The sequence below is a fragment of the Lissotriton helveticus genome, chromosome 12 (assembly GCF_964261635.1).
Source record: "Lissotriton helveticus chromosome 12, aLisHel1.1, whole genome shotgun sequence".
Taxonomy (NCBI): Eukaryota; Metazoa; Chordata; class Amphibia; order Caudata; family Salamandridae; genus Lissotriton; species Lissotriton helveticus.
The window spans coordinates 101,837,784-101,853,680 of NC_136073.1; the positions used below are offsets into that span (position 1 = coordinate 101,837,784).

The following is a 15,897-nucleotide window of genomic DNA, read 5'->3' on the forward strand; positions in this document are numbered from 1 at the left end:
GCCTAAGGGATTCAGTGGCTAGTAGCAGCAGTTCCCCCGCCTCAATGAAACTCACCAGCTATTTATTTATATGCTTCTTGGCCACTTTGGAAAAGAAAGGGAGCAGGAAATGGGATAAACCTCTACAGTTTGGTGGGGTCTAATAAAGGCTTTTTTTTAAAGTAGTACTATAGTAGCATGTGTCCAGTTTGTACGGACTTGACCTTGCTCAAAAGAATTATTAAGCAGGTCATGCAGTCCAGGCAAATTGCTTACATCCCTCATTCCAAAATAGTGGGTGAGGCAGGGTTGCGTGATGAGCCTTATTTCATCAGTGTCAACAGGGGGAGCAATGCTTCCATGTTTGAGGAATTGAAGCTGGAGAGTCCTACCTTAGCAGCAGATGGTTTAAACCAGACTTCGAGACATGGAGCATCTCTGACTAACGCAAAAACAACAATTGATGGACAGAATGCAGAACAATGTCATACATTCACCCCAGTACAGAGATCTGGGCCTAAATCCATCGTTGTTTTGCTCACCACACCACCCCAGTTCAGACATTGCCATATGCAAATCAGCCTTGACCCTGTGCCTCATGGGAACAGTCCAGCCCGAACTGCCAAGCCATGTCTTCCCTGGACCGGAATCAAGCATCCTAGGACCGGTTTCTGGCTATCAGCCGTCTTCAGCCAGGATAGCTTGACTCTCTGACTACCTCCAGGAAAGTCACATAAATAACGGAAACTTTGTCAGAGAAAAATTGATCGAAAGAGGATAGCGATTTCACCAAGGAAAATAGGTCCAGAGAGGAGGTTCGATCTTGGTCATTTTTTTAAGCATAGAAGTGGCTGCGCTTGACCCTGATCTGCTTGTGATATTCCTTGAGGACCCTACAATGGTTATCGTTAGGCTGCAGGCATTTGCAGGTCTTTTTTAGATAAGTATCGCTGAGGTTTTAAAGTGACTGACCATATGGACCGTCTTAGGTGCAATTTGATCAAGAGCCCCTGTTATCTAATCCTCTTGTTGTGTATTTGTCGCATCTACTCAATCACTTAAGATTGGGCGATTCGCTTCCGGTATCTCTGTAAAGGCGGCAGGGGTGGCCTTAGCCTATTTCCTTGAGTTTATCTGTTCATCTGCATTTAAAGTTTGCCTTGAGGTTGTCAAGGAGACCTGAGAAAGGTATGACACAATGGTCTGACCATATCAGAGGGATAGGTGGTTTCACTACCAATCTCATTGAATTGGAAAAAAGAGGATCCAGCATGTGGCCCAAACTGTGCATAGGGGCACGTACCAACTGGGTAAACTGAAGGGCACCCAAATTTGCAACTAGTGCGGCAGCTGGTCAACACATTGCATTCTCAAGGTAAAGATTGAGATCACCTATAGTTATAAAGTTGCTGTAATGCCTAGAGAAGGAAGGCAACATATCTTCTTGGGTGACTGTAAAGTTGGAAGACAAATGTGGTGAGTGATGGATCAAAAGCACTGCTAGTGTTACGTTGTTCGATAGAGCAAGAGTAAAAACCTACAAGAGTTATCTCTAAAAAGGTACAAGGGATGGTCTGTTTGAAATCAATAATGATCCCACTTCCCCAGTGTCTGTCAATCTAGCCTGACTATCGCATAACTGTAAGGGATAGCGGAAAGAATATCAGGTGCCGAGCTTTCTGTTAGTTATGTCTCAGAAAGAGATAAGGTGTCTGGCTGATGGTGAACTAGGAAGTCAAATACCTCAACTTTATGCTTAGCTAGAGAGCTGCAGTTGAGCAAGTTATTAGTATGCCAAAAAAGAGGATGGCAGAATCATCTTTCCCTTAGTGCCACTATCATAGGTGCCAAAAATGTAAACCTACACCTACCACAGCCCACTATTTCTTGAGAAACATGCAGAGAGTGACAGCCGTCTTTCAACGTGATACAGGCGTTGGTCCTGGCCCCTGGTGCAGTCCAGGCTTTGACGGCTGCTGATGGGTTTGCCTTAGGTTGCCATCGGCACACCATAGGTGTGCCCTCTGCATGCATCCGCCTCATGGCCACACAGCTGACATGACTAAATAGCTAGCCTTCAAAAAACATGTGGCTAAGGCATGGCGGATGTCGCAAACCGGGTGAGGGGGGGGGGGAATAATCACTGCCTGAAACCTCCAATCCCATCTAGCAGAATTCCCTCCCTGATAGACGTCTTGGCAAAAATAAGGGTCAATTAAAATAAAAATGTTAAAAGAACAGAGTGAACGAAAACCATAAACATTGGTGGAAACTGACCTAAGATGGCCACAACACAGACTTGAGCCAACCTACTCCAAGCGCACTAACACGCTTACAAAGAAATTAAAATGCCACTATGCCACATTGAGCACTGTGCATGCCATCACACTAAGGGAAATGGCAGTGGAAGTAGGGATACATTGGACTAAGGGCACTGGAAGTGGAAGCAGGGGTGCATCACAATAAGGGCAGTAGCTTTCGAAATGGGGATGTTTCAGCACCCCATCTATCCTTGATTGTGTTCAGACCGTAATTAACTATACAAATGCATTTTTTTATTTTTTTTATTTGGAAAGCCCCCGAATCACCCCAAAAGGGGTATCTCCGCGCTATAGGGAGCTGCAGTAGGCCAGAGAGAGAGAAAAGATTTAGAACAGTGCAGATGTGAGTGCCTTTATTTATTACTCTAGAGGCATTTATTGAGCACTCTACTACATCCTTCCCATAACTGGCAATATTGTGTGTCAAATTACTGCTACTTCTCATCATATGGAGAGATTTGTTTCCTTTCTCTGTCTGCCTGTTTAGGGTGTTTTATCATTTTAACTACTGACACTTTTTCTGGGGCATAGATGATAAAAGACCACAGTATTCCTAAGGCTTTTCTAACTTATAAATAAATAAAGACAGTTAATGTTATAATCTTTGCAAACTGAAGAACAGGCATTTCAGAATGAATATTACCAGCATGGAAAGTACAAACAAGGAGCATAAATCAGGTGATGTCGATAGGACGCGTCCCCACTTCGGAAATTGTTCGAGCACCAATGCCCACTTCGGAAATTGTTCGAGCACCAATGACTAAGGGAATGATTGAGGTAAATCAAAGAGTGATTGGTAGAATGCTTCAATTAATCACCAGTGGCTGAGATCCATTCAAGCAATCCACACATCACTGTTTTACTCCATAGACATATCACAGAAACCTTGAAATTATGCCTCAACCCCTTGCCTGCGGGACTGAATCCCCCACTGTGCCGGGGGGAGGGGGGGCGCGTACATCGCCCCGTGCTCGTGACAAGCTCAGCTCCTTACGCAGCACAGTGGCGCTGTGCTCATGACGAGCTGAGTTTGTCACGGCCAGACCCGTTTCTGTGGAACGTTCAGCACAGCGGGGGAATTAGCCCTGCGTGCGAGTGTTCTGGCTTTTATGACGAGCTCAGCTCATCATGAGCACATGCCACTGTGGCTCATGACGAGTTAAGCTCGTCATGATGATGGGAGGGATTGAACTTCAAACTCTTGTGTTAAAGAGGTCAAAAGAATAATGCAGTTAAAAAAATATTGTGTTGACAAATAATTAGGTTAATTTTTCTTTAGACTTCCAAATTATAAAGTTATGAGAAATTCTCCATATTGATAAAAAATTGTACCTCTCTTCCTTGCTTGATCCACATGAAGGCAGTTTCGTTAACATACAGCTCCTGTCCACTGGGTGCCCTTGTATCGAAAGTCCCCACCTTCACGTAGCGGATCACATTGCCTGACTCGCGGTGCCAGTTGATGATGTCATATGCAGCAGGTGGACTGCCGTGTCTGTCAAAATATATCTCCTCACCCATCTTGTTTTTGAAGTGCACAGTCTTCATGTAATGAAGCAGCTGGAGCAAACATTAAGATATGGAATATATTTACATGAAAATTTTAAATATCAAACATGCAAATGGCAATCTACTTCAGTTCTATGTAGAGATCTGCTTACTGGAAATTGTAATTACTGGCAGTGTCACTTGATAGATGGATTTTATTGGCATCCCCATTTTTTAGACAACTCAATTCTGGGGAGTCAGGTTACAATTAAGTCATCATTAACAGGAATCCCTGCCAAGACTAGAACCCTGCGTGTATATTTTACCACCCTCTTACCTTCTCTTTCAAAATACTGATTTGTCCCATCTTCTTCAACTATCATCATACTGTTTCAAGTTGTTCAAATTCCCCCAACTTATCTGCATTAGATCAGGCTTGCTAAAAGCAGTCTATCATACATTCATAATATGGTTTGCATATGTTGTAATCTATATTTGCATCAGGAACATAGAACACGAGACTGTGCATAATTTGGAGACAAATGTGGCTTCTCTTATCATCCGATTGATACTGCTGGAATCCCAACAGTGTTATTGTTCATTGATTATACAAAGTATTGCTTGGATTTAAATTACTCTTTAAGCTAGTTTATAATCCTACTTATCAAATGATGTAATGCTTTCTAAACTCAGCAAGCCCATTTATAGTGTATTCTGTTACACCATTTTCAGAAGTGATGTGCACTAAGAACTATATCAGTGATGTAATTTGAGATGTCATCAGTGATGTCACTGGCCTGCCATGAATGATGTAATATGTGATGTCATGAGCAGTGCATTGCGGGGGCGCGAGCAGTGCTTGATTTGTAAAATATTAAGTGCAGGTGCTCCAAAAAGTTTTTTACGAGGAGACACCCACTTCCCCCCCCCCAGCTCCACCAACTTCCTCCACTGAAGGACGAAGTATACTTTCCCAACTAAACAAAACTAACAATGTCGAACAGCACAGTGCCAGACATCACTGACTCACTCTTTCAAAGCTGGCATTAGCACAGGTGGTGCCCAATGCAACAAACTTGTTGGTGCCCCCCACCCCTCCAATGACCTCCTTCTCCATGGATTCCCTTACTACCACTCTCCAACTATGCCCCTTATCTCTCCAATGTTCCTCTCTCACAAACATTTCATTTGTTTTTATAGTGCTGTCATACTGGTGCTGGGTGTCCGAGCACTTTCTACCACAGACAAATTGAACAGAGTCATTGAATCACCCTCGGAAATGTTAATTTAACAATGAGGATTACAAGGTGTAGGGTCACGTCATCCACACTGGTAGGCAGTATATTGTAAAAGTGGTCTGGAAAAGCACTCATGATTTAAAATCTGCCACAGTAATTGGGGGTTGTCTTTACTAATAAGAATGCATTTCTACCCAAACTCACTAACAACAGTTTTTAGGCCAGTGTGTGGATTATGATTGTAATTTATGAATTGCAAATCACCAAAGGGTATCTGTTACTAAAGCACTAACCCACTGAACTATTCACATAAAATACGATTTTCTGTGAAGCATACATGTTAGCCCCCTGTGCTACTGTTGAGTTAAAACTTGCACTAAACAAAACTCTGATCCCTCTACAGCAAGAACATTAATCACCGCGTTATCTTTGACTTACCAAGGAGTCACTGACAGGGGTGGGTAAATAATGCCTGCTGCCTCGGGATGGTCGATGTTGCTGTAGTCTGTGGAGTCACTGACCATGACTGGCATAGCCCCCAGCAACCCTTCAAGAGCAGGGGAGGGCAGCACACGTCAAGAAGGTCACGGATGTTCCTTACTTGAATTCCTCCGGGGGCAGTAGCAATTCCTTGTGGCTCGGGCTGGCTGCGCTAGGAATCTGTAATGAAAGCATCCTGCTGCGATCAACAGGAGTGGGCGAGTTGTGTGTAGGAAAACAGAAAGCAGCGCTGAATCCACTTGAGCTGGGCCCGACCTGCGCAGAGCAGATTCTGTCTCTGCCTCCAGGTGAGATTTCACCAGATCCACTTGTCCTAGAGGCTGAGGTCGGTCCTCAACAAGACAGATTTTCTCTTTCATATCCGGGGCCAGCCATTTTGAAAACAATGTGTCAAAGAGAAGTGGAGAAGTGTTGCTCAATGGTTAGAGCGGCAGACCCTGATGCAGAGGTCTAGCCCGGGACCAGGGTTCAATTACCCACCCCGGCAGGTCTTGGGCTCAAAATTCCACGGACCTGATAATTCTCGCCTTGGTGCCTATTCCAATCATGGAGTCCCACTCTGCAACTCTGGGCAATAGCTTACTTAATCTCCACAACGGCCCCCACAACGCTAAGGATTCCTGGCCTCCACCTTGGGGGTGCCCAGGAGTGGACACCTCACAGGGAAAGCCAGGATGGGTTCCACAGCGGTATTCGTACAAGCGCCTTAAGACCCTTGCGGGTGAGTAGTGTGCTATACAAGTATCAATTTACAATTTAAAGACACTCTTCAAATCCCCCGAGGCCATCACCTTCACCTGTGAACTCCGAGGCAGCTAAATCAAATTTATATATCCACAGCAGCGCTTTTCTTATTTAATTGTGTGCAGGCGGCAGGTCTTCATTGCGCATGCAGTTTGGCTAGAACTAAGTGCGTGACTAATACATTTTAGTGCGGTGATGCAGACACCAGCATTAAAATGCATTAGTCGAATCCCTAATGGGTGTTACTTGGCAGGGCTGCCCAATGCCCAGTGAGGAAAAATACAATAGCCCCGACCCTATGAAATAAGTGCCGGTGCTGAGTACTGGAAAGCACCAGCACAAATTAAGCACTGCTTCTCACATACAACACCTTGTGAATGTGCCCAGAAAATGAATGCATAATTCACAACAAGAGCCTGATACACAAAGGTAAACATACACGTTTGTGTAAGCTTACTTTTTATGTATTCAGAAACTACAAGTTAATAGTAAGTTTCCAACTGTGGATAGTCCAGAGTCGGGGCAGAGAACGCTGCACATAAAAAGACAGAGGCCTCGATTGATGAGTGTGCACAGTCATAAACTTACTACTAACTTGTTGTTGGTGATTACCCAAAAAACTTAAACTTACGCTAAAGTGTACGTTTAAACTTAAACTTACACAAAAGAGAATGTTTAACTTTGTGAATTAGGTCCATGGACATCAGTAAGTTACACATAGTCATAAAAAAACTGGCTGTGGTGTTTGACTTCACCCTCCTCTCTTTGATTATTGAGTTTACTTTGCTGTTCCTTATTTATTATATCTTTTGATGGAGTGCTACTTGCAGCTTTGGCGCAGCAGTTGGGAAGAAAAGATGTGGGGGCTTATTTATGAGCCCTTGCGTCACTTTTGCCCTGCTGGTGCGTCACTTTTTGTGACGCACCAGCAGGGTAAAAAATGTGCCATGCAGCGTCATATTTACAAAGTGACGCATCTAGGTAGATGCGTCACTTTGTAAACCCCTGCGCCACATTATACCTGCGCCAGGTATAATGTATGCAGGGTAGGTGGTTTGACGCAAGTAAGCCTCGTTGAAATGACGCAGTGAAATCTATGAGATTTCACTCCATCACTTCTAGGACACAAATGCGTCATTTTCTAATGCCTGCCTCACAGCAGGCGTAAGACTGACGCAGGCACATTGAAATGGGACTTGCCCATGATAAATGGCCCATTGCTGAAGTTGCGTCACTTTTGTGACACACTACAGCAATGCGTCATTTTTGCGCCAACAGATACGTCAGAAATACTGACGTATCTGTAACTCCTAGGAGCGCGCAATGAAAAGTGAGGCATCGCTGTTTTCACGCAGCGATGCGTCACTTTTCATAAATGAGGCCCCTGGTCTGGTGCAGGATGGTCCAGGGTTTTAAGAACGGTGAAAAGCATGGCCAACAGACACCAAACAAGAGCCTATAAACACTGGAGAAGTGGTGAACAGGAAACTGCAGGTGAAGGGAGCTGCAAAGAGATTAAAACTCTGGTGCAGCTGCAGACTCGGCTGAACACAAGTCGTATCCTCTGCTTCAGGCATTGCAGACATCTATGGTGCAATGGGGCTCCCACCCTTCAGGGATCTCCATTCAGTCTCAGAACTAGGAATATCTGTGACATTTGGGAGTCTTTGGTGTTCCCCAACACATTCTGCATGGAGTCCCCATTGAACTGAGTTACGTCACTGCGGGTGTCCTCATCCTAGCGTGTGATGTGATTCATGTAAGGGTTGGGCCCTAGGCCCGCATGATGAAATCAGTGTGACACGGACACCAGCTTAGGGATAGTAACTCTGGCCACGAGCACGTGCGCTCGGGGTCTTTTATTAACAGCGTCACCTGACCCAGTGACGTCTATGGTGGGTGGGTGTTTAGTGTAGGGTTACACTTGAGAACAACTAGACTGTGTCCTGGCAGGACACTACATCCCTCCCAAAATTTAATGAAAGGAAAACAAAATGTCCAACCTACAAGAAAACAGACAACAAAAGTTTACAGCCCCAACAGATTTTCTTCAGGCGATCGGCTGGGAGATGTTGAAGTTCTGGACCACAAAGTCAGTCAGATGAGCTTCACCTCAGCGGTGTACTTCAGATCATCCTTGTCTTGCTGTGTTGGCGCTTATATACAGTGTTCATCACTTGGAGCATCGGGAGCAGAATGGAGGTGACCCTTGAGGGGTCTCGCAGGTGTTCCTAGTCCAGTGGATGACAACGCTTGTTGGTTGTTGGAGACGACTGCGGCACGAGAGGTCTTTCCTTGGATTTGCTGATCTTGATGCCTTCAAACCTCCGTCCGGCCAAGTAACTTCCGACTTGCCTTTCTTGCCGGACTCCTCTCTCACTGGAGCCTTGAAGACTGGCCTCTCCTGCTTGGACTCTTCTCTCACTAGAGACGCTGGGAGGACCCTCTTGCCGGACACGATGGGACCGGGTGGACCGTGCGGGGCTTCGCATGAGCCGCGCAAAAGCTTCGCTGAGGAACTGCCAACGGACTCACCGCCAAGTCTCTCATGATGTCCTCGGGGGTGTTGATGTCATCCGCCAGGATGGTCTTGCTGTTAGGACATGGGTTCAGTGTCTTCACCAGACCGTTTCTCGGTGCCAGATGTTCACCTGGGGCCTTCGTGCTTTCTGTTGCATGTCGTGGAGATGCCTCTGCTGCACCTCTCCCATCCGGATTCCTCTCTCACAGGACATGCGGCCGAGGCCCTTGTCCCCTGGACTGCCACTTGATCGCGTGGGCTGTGCGGGTCACTGCGGAACTTCGGACATGGCCACAGTCGAGTCTTGTGTAGTCCACAAGGGAGGATTGTCTAGTGCTCGGGTATGCTCTGCTTCGGCAAGCTTCAGGTTCACGGGGCACCCATACGGTACTTCAGTGGTTGGTCTCCTCAAATGCAGGTTGTAGGGATTACTGGGATCCACACGGATGTGGCGATGTTCCTTGGACAGCACCGATGTTCCTGTGTGCTGACTGTTGCGATGCTCCTTGGACAGCACCGATGTTCCTGTGTGCTGTGGTTCTCTCTCTTCCTCTGTGGAGTGATGTTGTGTTACTCCATTCTTCCTCTTCGTTCTCTTTCTCGACGCGGTCCAGTCTTCTTTCTTGCTTACTCATACTAACCAGGCTTCTCCATGTAGCGGGCCCTCTACATGTCGTCCCCTTGGTCTTGTCCATGTGGTAGGACACGGTCTTCACTTGGCTTGTTGACTAGACCTGTCGTCTTATCTTCCTGGTACTTGATCACTTCTGTTGCCTTCAATCATAATACCCTTCCTTGGTCAATTCCATTGTGACTCTCCTGTCTTGTCGGGTTCCTTTGGCTCTACTGTCCCTTCTCCCTTTTCTTTATGGCGTCGCGCCCTTCTTCTCCCTGTTCCTTCTTGCGACGTGATCCGGTCACTGTACTGCCTTGGTCTTCCCAGCCAGTCTTCTCCAGGTAGCGTGCTTTCCACCTGTTTCTCTCTGGTCTGGGCATGGCTCTCAGACACTGGTCTTATCTTCTAGTGAAAGGACCGGTTGTCGCCATCTTCTCAGTTGCTTCTTCTTTCCTTGGCGACCAGACTGGGTGGTCAGCTTTCATCTTCGGCATGAGTCGTCACGCTGTGCTATCTTCTTCGTGGTCGCTATTCACTGTCACGGTGTTTTGGCGTTGGCACGTATTTGTCTTCATGGAGGAGGGTTGCGTCACCGCTCCTGGTGCATCTCATGTGCATGCCGCCATGCGTGCTGATGATGGCGCTCTGGTTGCTGCGAGACGTCGCTGTCTCTCTTGGAGACCTTTGTGCTCTACCCCGTGGCGTTGGCGTGTCGCTGTGCGTCGTCACTCTGGCGCTCCTGATTCTTGGCGCTCCTGGCACGCTCCGGCGCAGTGCTGCGCTGTCCTGTCGTGCGGGTGAGGAGTTCTGGCACTCCTGTCACGTTCTTGCACTTCGTGGCGTGTTCCTGCATTTCTGGCACGTCGCCTTTTCTCTCAGGCTGCGTGATAGCTTGTACACTTCCTTGGACGTGACAGTGGGCAGGTTTCTGCTCTTTGTAGTCTTTTGCTGCAGACATTCCTTGTACTTTGTGGCGCGTTCCTGCGCCGTCTCTTGCGCTGCTGTATATCTTCTGTGCACCCTGTTGTGAGTGTGCTTTGCTGTGGCGCGCCTGGGGTCACTAGTGCAGGGCTGCAGTGACCTCTTTCCTTTCCCCTGGTGGACTGCGTCTTTCAGTCACGTGCTGCTGCTATTGCGTCCTGGTAGTACTTCTGCATGCTGTCCTTTTGCTTTGTACGCTTTTCAGGGTTGGCTGTGCGCGTTGTGCTCTCTGGAGGGGTGTCAAGAATCCATTGTGCGCATATCTTTGTGTCCATCTGTTATTGCCTCCGTTGCACCATTTATCTAGGCTGCTGGGCGCGGTATCTCCCGCTGGCCACTAGGTGGCAGTGGAGCGTTTTCTCATGCCCCGGCAGTCTTCCCTTCGCGTGGGCTTTCTCTCTCCGATCTGTCCCTGCTGCTCCTGGCTCTACAGGGGGGGGCTGGAGCCATCGTTTACCCCAGAGATTAGGAGAGATCAGGCGCAGGGCTTCACCTCCCGGTAAGTTTTTATTTCCTTTTCGTTTTCGGGAGGCAGGCGGGCACAGGCATTTCCTTTGTGCTGCCCCACAGGGGGCATTTCTGTGAGCGTGTAGGGGGGCACACTAGCAGCCAGTGCCCTCTCGCGCCCAGCAAGGGCTCACTTCTGCGGCGCTGGCCGCTTGCAGGCTTTCGTTGCTCCTCCGGTCTCCGGAGGTGGGAGCTGATCAATACACGCTGCGGCGTCCGTCTTCCTGCATTCCTCTTCCCCCTCCCCCGGCAGCCTTGTACAGTCCTCGCGCGGGCAGGGGGGTGCTGGGGCCCACTGTCGTAGGGGGTAGGTACCCACCGGCTAAACTTTCCTCCGGCAGTTGGCAGTCACTTTTACCGGTCCCTGCCCCTCGCAGCAGGCAAAGTGTTCACGGGCTGCGGGGGAGGGGGCCGCTCTGATCGGCCTCAGACGCTTCTCACTGTCCTGTCTTCGGCTTCCCCCTCACTGCCGCCGGCTCATTCCTCATGCCTCGCGGGGTGGGGAAGGTCCCCGCACCATTTGCGGCACTCTTTGATGCCGGTGAGCTCGTTTGGGGGGCAGCTCTCCTGGGCGGCTCATGTGGGCTTGGGCTGCAGTGCCAACTTGCGGGTGGGCTCCGCTTCTTTTAGGCAGTGTCCGGCCGCTCTCCGTAAGCTGCGGGCTCAAATCACCCCACCGCCGCAGCAGCTTCAGTTACACGCTGCGTGGCGGGGCGGAGGTCTCTGCATGCAGGCCGCAGGTGGGCTCCGCTGGCCTTGTATCTTCATAGCACTTCGTTGTGGGTAGCAATGCGCTCGGCAGGGCGCCAATGACATGCAGGTGGGCTCTGCTTTGTACACAGTCACACGGGGGTCGCTTCAGGCTTGCGTGCCCCCCCAGGCATTTGATATCGCCCGGCTCACCTTCGGCTGGCTGGCTTTTCACTCCGTCGCGGGTGGCTCCGCGTTGGCTGCCGCATCTGTGGGGGCATTCAGGTCCGGCTCGGTGGCAGCCGATGCAGGTGGGCACCGCACGGCTCTCTCTTTGCCCCAGGCAGGGGGGCACACACGCTGGGCACGGGAGGTTCGGGGTCGGCTCCCGGTCACCTCTTTTCCTTCTCTGGCCCCGGGGCTCGCCACACGCCTCGTGGGCCTCTCGGCGGCCGGCTCTTTCTTTAGGGGGGTGTGCCTTCACTGCTGGCAGCTTCCCTTTCCTTTTCCTCGATGTTCTTCAGCCGCGGCATGCGTGGCTAGCGTTACCTTCTCGTCGCCAATGTAAGGGTGGGGCCCTAGGCCCGCATGATGAAATCAGTGTGACACGGACACCAGCTTAGGGAGAGTAACTGTGGCCACGAGCACGTGCGCTCGGGGTCTTTTATTAACAGCGTCACCTGACCCAGTGACGTCTGTGGTGGGTGGGTGTTTAGTGTAGGGTTACACTTGAGAACAACTAGACTGTGTCCTGGCAGGACACTACAATTCATGCATGATTGTGAAACATGAGTTTAGGAAATGTAATGCACAGGAAATAGCAGGGCACGCACCCACAAGAAAACCCACAATATGATCGATCATAAAATGATGTTCAACTCCAGAACTACATTGCATATTTGGTCAGGTGAGGCATGTCAAACTGAGGCCCTTTGGAAGGACGCTGGCCTATTGCTGGCTATTTTTCTGTGTTTTACGACACACCTCTTGAGGGGTTTCCTCGCGCCCCAAAACACAAGCATCCGGCTCAGTAGTAGCAGCTCACCGAGACAGGAAACCTTCTGGCAGCTGCACAGACAGTCTACACATGACATCGGTCGAGGGAAGGCGCAGTGCAACATGTCAGGAGTTTACATTAAACCTTTACTCACAAAGTGATTCTTCTATGAGACCATTTGTGTCTCTACTTATGAATTCTGACACACAACAGGTCTGAAATGAAAACGCCCTTCGTAGACATTTTTTATTGTTTTTAGAATAGCTGACTGACAAAAAAAACTATTATGCACTCTGTCCTGCTGCTTTTTCAATTTGCTTCAAGGGGCAAGTATCACACGATGTTTGACGATAATCGATTTTGTGTAAGCCTGCAGCACTGGAGACAGTGCCTGTGAGCTCTTGCGTGTTATTGTTACTGATATTTGTGTTGCGCCCTTCTTAACTAATGTGGTTTCACAGCGCTTTTTGTGCATCTTCCCACTTCGTTGTAGCCTGACCGTGCAAGTGTGCTTGGGAGGGTGGCCTCTGTGGGAAGTGTTTGATTTTGTGTGTGGCTGCACATAATCATGCTTGCTTGCGTACTACAGAGAGGCTGCACCACATGCCTGCATGTATGTTGTATTTATATCCACTGCGCCTGCCAGGCCCTGCCTCACCTGTTACTGCTTAGGTTGCTGCGCTGGCTCTTTAATTTTTTTTACTGATGTTGATTAGGCCTACTACCAGGCCCTGCCTCACCTGGGGCCTTATTTATGAAGGCCTTGCGCCGCCGGTGCGTCACTTTTTCCCATTTTAAAAGTGACGCACCGGCGGCGCAAGGCCTTCATAAATAAGGCCCCTGGTGTCTACTCCTCAAGACTCGCCTCAATGTGGCCAATGTCGTCCAGGTCGCCGTCGCGCTCTCAGAGACTTTGAACGGCGGTGGCCATTGAGGGTATGCTGGGGGTGGCAAAGCAGCAAATGCGCGGGCAATTTGAAAAACTCTGCTGCGCCTGCTGCCACACACAGCCCCAACCCCCGCAGAAGTCCAAAACACAGCCCTGCCCCGTCCAACTCAGGGTCCCGCCCACTGGGCTGGCAACACTGAGCCACGGCCACTGGGCCGCCAGTGCCACTGCATTGAACAACAAGATTTGAGTCACTGAGAAAGAACTTGAACAAAATAGGAGTCAGAAACAGCTAACATCAGTCATCAACAACACAACAGTATGTAACCCTACTCTGTAACAGTAACAGCATCACTTACGTTAGTGCAGCACTCACTCTGTGCCTCTAATTACTTTCTAATCAATTACATCCACTTAATGCGTGTAGGCCCGGCCTTGATAATTAAGTGCCAGTGCTAAGCACCAGCATGCACCGCCACAAATTAAGCACTGGGCGTGAGTTATAATTAGCTGAACTAACTATAACGGTGGAATTTCTATGGTTTTGTAGGATTCAAATGTCCAGCTATCTATAACCCCCCTTGAAACCTATGTTTCTTTCAATGAATTTCTCAGGTTTTTTAAATGCTAATTTCTAACCATACAGGCCTAAAACCTATGGTTTTTTCAGTATATTTTAATGATTTTTTGAATGCTAATTTCTAACTACAATGTCCCTATAACATATAATGTTTTTTAAGTAAATTTTAAAAACACGTGTATACTTTTTATAGTGAAAACTAACTTAACAGTAGTCTTTTATTACTTGTAATTATGGCTCCTGGTTTTATGGTATTTATTTTTTTGGGCATTTCCGTCTGTATTTATCCATATTTTTTTTTATAATTGTATCTGTATTTACACATATATATTTTGGGTTTTGTAAAAAAAATTATCTGAAATGAGTATATTTCCACATTTATTTGTCTGATAAATATGCACTCATGGCTGAAGGACTGACCATTTTCAGGCATATAAACACTCTTAGATGATAAACTATGCACAACCCTGATATTAAAATGTGCATCCTTTCTTATATGAGCATATATATTGCTCTTTAAGGCTCTTTACTAAAACTATTTCATTGTTTTAACCCTTTTACTTTTACAACAACAGACCTATTGGCCTGGTCCTCATCATTGACAGCATTTAGAATCGCTCAAAAAATAACCCAATTTCCGTTTATATCAACATTTTAAGATAAAGATAGAGAGGAAAATAAATACTTTTCTGTCTGTATTTATCTGTAAAAATCAGTAAAAACGGAAAACAAGGATCCCTACTTATAATTTAACATTGTTTTCAACTTAATTAGCAGTAATTAACATATAAGTGTATTAAAAGTATGACGCAGCATCTATAATACCTGACTTCGAACAACAGCATTCACAGTTCGATTTCCGACTCCAGCAGCATCTTAGCCCACCACTATCTCACTATGGGCAACACCTTGCTTAATCTTTCCAACGCCCCCGAGCGCCGGCACACTTTTCCGAGGTAGCTTTACGCTTTACAAATGTTGGCATTTTTTTAATTTAACAGCCTAGTGATGGCAAATATTAGCACGTTTGTTTTTTTTCTTCAATTGTGAACGATACTTTTTTTATTTCTTATATTTCGATGTTTTTAATCATGAGAATGCAAATGACACAGTTTGCCGGGTAACACTTTTTAAACTCTCCAAAGTATGTAGATATCAAGGACCTTATATGTGTTACGATGGAAATTGAAACCTAAACAGTTAAAATGTGAGCATGTGTTAAATGTAAAACGTGACATCTATATGGGCAGAGCCGCATCTTCCTTCCATTGACTACTCAATAACCAAAAAGTATATAGACCACACCCGTTGTTCGATTAGTTTCGTTTTCGGGAGTTATTTCTCCGTGTCCATTCTGTGATGCAGGTTCCATTTTCTAGCATCGTATTCTTGATTTGCGTCAACAAAACATATTCCGGAGTTGTAAGTTGTTTGATCATGGCATAGTAGATATTTATAATACGTAGCTATTTGTCAATATTTAAACATTTATATCTAGAAAAAAGTGTTATTGCATGTTTTTGCCTTTTTTTTCTGTAACGTCATCAGCTTGTTTTTAAAAACTGACAGATTACAGCAAACATTGCTCCTTTTCTGGCTCCTTTGAGCTCATATAATGTGACTTTGCATTTTATAATATTGACACTGTACTTGACCTCAGATGTGTTGGTGACCCGTCGGCTCAAACCCTAAACGTTTACAAGTAACATCACCACCTTCCAGTTGTTAGTCTGTTTTCCCCTAGGGATCATATACTGTTAATATGTATAATATAATATGAACAGTCATGTTGATCTCAGAGGAGTTCATGACCCGTCAGCACAAAGAGTAAATATATATAAGCAA

General features: G+C 47.0%; 1 protein-coding gene across 1 annotated transcript in view; it reads right to left on the bottom strand.

Annotated features, from left to right (window-relative positions):
- LOC144797952 (extracellular calcium-sensing receptor-like) overlaps positions 1–15,897 on the bottom strand; it is a 50,270-nt gene that overhangs the window by 10,764 nt on the left and 23,609 nt on the right. The window contains exon 3 of the mRNA XM_078668756.1: positions 3,633–3,864. Within this exon, the coding sequence (XP_078524882.1) occupies positions 3,633–3,864 (232 nt within the window). The remainder of the gene's footprint in view (positions 1–3,632; positions 3,865–15,897) is intronic.